The 5,197-nt window shown below is 45.5% G+C and overlaps 1 protein-coding gene and 1 long non-coding RNA gene across 2 annotated transcripts in view; one reads left to right on the top strand and one right to left on the bottom strand.

Annotated features, from left to right (window-relative positions):
- Nucleotides 1-1,930: 1,930 nt before the first annotated feature.
- LOC103460236 (uncharacterized) lies at nucleotides 1,931-3,865 on the top strand. Its single transcript, XR_532881.2, has 2 exons — nucleotides 1,931-2,306; nucleotides 2,433-3,865. It is a non-coding gene; the product is annotated as an uncharacterized LOC103460236 (long non-coding RNA).
- cdk16 (cyclin dependent kinase 16) overlaps nucleotides 2,825-5,197 on the bottom strand; it is an 8,073-nt gene continuing 5,700 nt past the window's right edge. The window contains exons 14-17 of the mRNA XM_017303219.1: nucleotides 4,944-4,986; nucleotides 4,784-4,874; nucleotides 4,641-4,715; nucleotides 2,825-4,123 (exon numbers count right to left, since the gene is read on the bottom strand). Coding sequence (XP_017158708.1) covers nucleotides 4,086-4,123; nucleotides 4,641-4,715; nucleotides 4,784-4,874; nucleotides 4,944-4,986 — 247 coding nt within the window. The 3' untranslated portion in view covers nucleotides 2,825-4,085. The remainder of the gene's footprint in view (nucleotides 4,124-4,640; nucleotides 4,716-4,783; nucleotides 4,875-4,943; nucleotides 4,987-5,197) is intronic.

The raw sequence follows: 5,197 nt of genomic DNA, 5'->3' as shown, positions 1-5,197 counted from the left end.
TTTAACATAAACTTGAGGGTTATCCTGACATGAAAAACAGCATTTAAACGAGCAGACGGGAGACGCAGCCTGTGTTACTCCAATTTCTCTCAACTTGTGAGAAACGGCAACAGGCAACTCGGAGTCTCCATGCGCCACCTGCCGGTGAAACACCGTTACTGCACCATCGTCATTAACCCCATAATGCCTGTTCTTTTATTTCCACTTTTGTGGGCATCACATATATTTGTTTCTTCAATATTATTGTTCGTGTCAGTGTTAATGTCATGAGGCTGATGACTCCATGACACTTTGACTCATTAGGATTTGATTAAGAACCAGATTTGTTCTTTGTAATTTCTGTCCAGTAAAACTATTAATCTATAATCAATAGTCAGGTCTATATAAAGATATAATCCATGTTTCTGTCTCATATCTGTATGGCATTAAAAGGAACTTTAGTTTTTCCACTGAAAGCTCTGGTTTGACCAATAAATGCCACATGAAGTTTTATGGATGATGCTCTGATGTCCCATTGTCCTGAAGGCAGCACAGAGCTGCACCACCAGAAACCCTGAAGAGAAGAAGAGCTGTGATTAATGTAGTTACAGTTCTATCCATGTTTTAATGCTGCAGCTCAGTCGGTTGCTAATAGATCAGAGTTTAAACTGGCATGTTGAACATCTTTAATCTGGTCATTTAGTGGAATATTTAACACTAGAAAATGGAAAAGAATAAGAATATATTCTCCATTCTGATTGGCTGATAGGCCTACAGATTTTAACTTGAATGTTCATTACATTTTTCTTAGACGCCTGTAAAAATAATCTCTATTCTCGTGACTTTTTTATTCTCTGGGAAATTATTTTTGATGATAAATACAGAAACAAGCATAAAAATAAAAACATCTACAATAGTGATGGTAATATTAATGATAAAATAATAGTCAGTGCAAAGTAGCCTGCAAAGCTTTGGTGAGGGGCCTGGCTAAATGCTGGGGGGCGGTGAGGGGCCTGGCTAAATGCTGGGGGGCGGTGAGGGGCCTGGATAAATGCTGGGGGGCGGTGAGGGACCTGGATAAATGCTGGGGGGGGCCTGGATAAATGCTGGGGGGCGGTGAGGGGCCTGGATAAATGCTGGAGGGCGCTGGGCCCAACAGGATGAGAAACACTGGCACAGGTTGAGAACAGGCCCTTAATGTCCACTAGAGGGCGGTGTAGGCCAGTGTGGAGAGTCAACAATCGGGAAATGCTTCATTAGTTTCAACCAAACGGCTGCATACAATGTAATCAACTGTAAATCCAGTGACTTTTACTCATAACATGTACAGGCCGCGTTCATATTCCAACCTCTAAGTAAGGAGAAAACTTTTCTAAACGTGTTTAACCTCCAGCCTTTCTATTGGAGCTCAGCGAGTCACGTGACCAGAAATGAACAAATCGGTTTCTTTTCCACATAAGCTTTTTGGTCTGATTTGGCTCATTTATCTTTATTTTCGGATGCAGCAACAACATCAGTGATTTGCAAACTAGATTTTCTGTTTACCGTGTTTGTCTTCTGAGCGATAAAATCTAAAAATGTTCCGAACCGTGAGTCAAACCGGGATGTTCGAGGTTGAAATGGTTTCCGTTGCCCAGCGCCTGGCATCGCTTCTCGGCCTTTTGGCTAAGATCAAGTGTAGTATCTGTTCTTATCAGTTTAATATCTGATACGTCCCCTACCCGGGGACCATATATTAAATTGATTTTTGGAGCAGGGAGATGGAATAGGGGCTTGCTCCGTCCACTCCACGCATCGACCTGGTATTGCAGAACCTCCAGGACCGGTGCACCCCCTGAACTGTCGCATGAAAACTCACTATTATATCAGATAACATGATAGAATGTATGAGAGATTAACTTCCGGAATGTTTCCGGTTTCTTCTAATCAGAAATCATCGGCTTAATGATTCATAAACAATGTTTATAAGTCTTTAGTTTACATTTTAGACTATTTGAAGACAAACAGGAGCATAAACTGAAACTCCTGGATTATAAAAACTCACCAGAACAAAGWATAAAGTCACAATTTCACATTTTCAGATGTGAACCGCCGCTGCAGTACTCCCCCAGAGCCACAGAGGGCGCTGGTGTTCACAATACAGCAGAGCTCTACAGATAGCAGCTTCTCCTGAGGAAAAATGGGTTTATTGATGCCTGTAAGGCCTTTGATTAGCTTAGCACTAAAAGTTTGATCAATTAAAACAGGATTTTAATTTACTGGCTCTCCAGATGCATGTAGCAGCAACTGTGGCGAGTCGGCCTGGGCTTCTTTCACCTGCTTCACCTGTAATACTCTGATGTCTGCTGCTGACCTCTGACCCAGCAGTTACTGCATGTCTGCTCTGGTTATGGGTTAGCATAATGCTAAGAATGCTAATATGCAGAACTAAGGCAAAGAACTTTGTTTTCCAGGGTTTTATCTGTGGGGCAAAAGCTGAAATGTTGGTTCAGAAACCAAACATGACAGGATGGTGATGATGAAGAGCCAGGCTAACATTCAGGTGAGGAGGCTTCGCTCAGGTGAGGTAAGTTTACCGCATGTCCCCGTTTACGGCTGTTTAAAAGCTTAAAGTCCCTGATGAGACATTGAGGGTGAGACGTTTGGTAACTCGGGTCAGTTTCTGTGAGCATCTTACTGCCGTCACTTCGTGCTACTTCTCTTTGTGATGAATAAATTAATCCGTCATTATAAATATTAAATAATCTCAAGACTTTTTCTACGTTTAATTAATCAGAGCTTCAGTCTTTTCTTTCTACTGGACTGAAAAGTCTCCAGACCAACAGGAATGATAACCGACCAACACTGATAATAAATAAAATCTTTAATGTCAGTTCTGTTTGTATATCCAGAGTACAGACAGATAAATACAACAACATCCACTTCCTGTTTTCATTCAAGTAAAACAAACACTTCAGTGCTTTCAGAGCCGATGGAAGATTTAACAGCATGAAGTTCACTGGAAGAAAGTCATCATGCAGGTCAGGATATTGCAGAGAACTTTGGCTTCAAAACAACAACGATGGTTAAAGTAGCAGACCTGAACGCAGCACAACGACCTTCCTGTGTGCTGACCAGCCGCTCGGCTCGGCCAATCAGGGAGCTGCCTGAGTTACATTCAGCAGTCAGACGGAGACGGCGTGGCTGGAACCAACCCCACCCCCAATCAGAGACGACCTGCACAGGTCAGAGGTCAACAGAAAGCTTTGTCCAACCTGCTCCTCCATGGAATGCTTTTATTTTGAAACATCCACTGCCTTCTGCTTTCTCACTTCACAAACCGACACGTTTCAGTTAACGATCACTTCCTCTATTGGTAACTCGACCCATTTATTACTTCAGTATAAACATCACTAACACCTGGACACCTGGGAAGCCCCGCCCACTGACCCCTGAACTCTACAGGTTGGAATCAGGAAACGAAGAGCTTCTGCTCAGACGGCCGACGCCATCAGATCGACTAACAGTCAAGATGCAGGAGAACCCAGAGAGCAGAGCATGCTATCTGCCCCGTTATCTGCCCCACCCCATCAATATTTACCCCTGGGGAAATCCAGCTGGTTTACTGTAGATAAACACAGGAAGCAGCCGAGAACTTTCACAATAAGAGTCCAGATGGCTTCGTCCAGCAGAAATGGTAGGAGACGTGAAACACACCTGGTCATGGTGGCAACAGGCCAGAAGCTCATTAGCAGTTAACGAGCTAACGCTAACTGGTGCTAACTGGGACCAGGTGACTGGTTCCTGGAATCACCTGTCAGGTTCCACCTGCTGCAGTGTGACATCATGATGATGTCATAAGCTGGAGGTGATGCTGCTGGTCTACCATGTTTGGATTGTAAGTCTTGGAAGACGGAAGCTGATTGGTTTGTTTGTGAAGCATGCTGCCCTCTGATTGGTCGGCAGCTGCTGTGATTCATTATTGCATCGTCTGTAAACAAGTTTTCTTCACATTCCGGAAATCTGTAGTGTTTTCTTTGTTTCACATCAGTAGTCTCAGCTCCTTCAAAGTAAAATGTCACTTCCTGCGGTCACTTCCTTTCAGATGGCTCCGCCTCCTTCAGGTGTCAGAAGAGCAGACTCCGCCTCCGCGTCGGGCTGGTAGCTTTCAAAACAAAACGTTTCAACGTCAGACACTTACAGCTCACCTGGTGACCTGCTTCTCCTTCGACCCTCACTGCTCTGATGTTCTACTGAAAGGTCCGACAGTCTCTATTGGACCAGGTTAAAGTTCTGCAAGCCGACCAGACCGGAGCCGAACTTCCTGAGGAATCGGGTTTGTGTTCGTTTCCCTCGGGAGCCTCAGGCTACCTGGTGAACGCCGCTAACTAAAACGCTAGCTCCGCTAACCCTAAAGCACTATTCATAAACATTAGTTCTGCTAATGCTAAAGCGCTACACCAACATGCTATATGGCAGAAGCTAATGCTAAACGCTAAACTCAACCATGTTGACACCCACTATAAATGGTGGGCACTGCTAGCTAAAGAGCTAGCTGCACTAACCCTACAGCACTAATCATATGAAGGCTAAAGCACTAAGCTAAAAATTAGCTCTGCTATTAGCGCATTAGCGGAAGTAGTGCCCAGTAGAGACGGGACCACCAGGTGTGTGACGGTTACCTGGATCAGGAGCTGCCGGCGGCCTCACGCTCTCCTTCTCCAGCTGGATCTCCAACAGACTGAAGATGGACGCCGCTGAAACGTAATCATGTGACCTTAGTGACATCACAGACAGAAAAGGCTGTGTCCAAGGTTACACTTACTGTCAGGAAGTGATGTCACTCTGTTTCCAAGGTTACTGAAGTAGCAATGTTTCATGGCCTCGTCGGCAGAGATCCTCTTCTTCCCTTCAAACTAAAGTTCAAACGCTCATCAGAGCTGCTACAGCCGTTACCATAGAAACACTGTGAGGCGTTCACTGACCTGCAGGAACTTTGACAGCAGCTCCACTCCTTCACTGCTGAGCCTGAACACAGAGAGGAGGATGCTGGGAAAAGCCCTGGCTACCTGGGGGTATGTGTGGGGTACCGGGCCTACCCTGGGGGTATGTGTGGGGTACCGGGCCTACCCTGGGGGTATTTGTGGGGTACCGGGCCTACCCCTGGGGGTACCCCGGCCTACCTGGGGGTATTTGTGGGGTACCCGGGCCTATCTGGGGGTATTTGTGGGGTACCGGG

This window comes from Poecilia reticulata, unplaced genomic scaffold (assembly GCF_000633615.1).
Source record: "Poecilia reticulata strain Guanapo unplaced genomic scaffold, Guppy_female_1.0+MT scaffold_212, whole genome shotgun sequence".
Lineage (NCBI taxonomy): Eukaryota > Metazoa > Chordata > Actinopteri > Cyprinodontiformes > Poeciliidae > Poecilia > Poecilia reticulata.
This window is presented reverse-complemented; position numbering and strand designations above follow the sequence as displayed.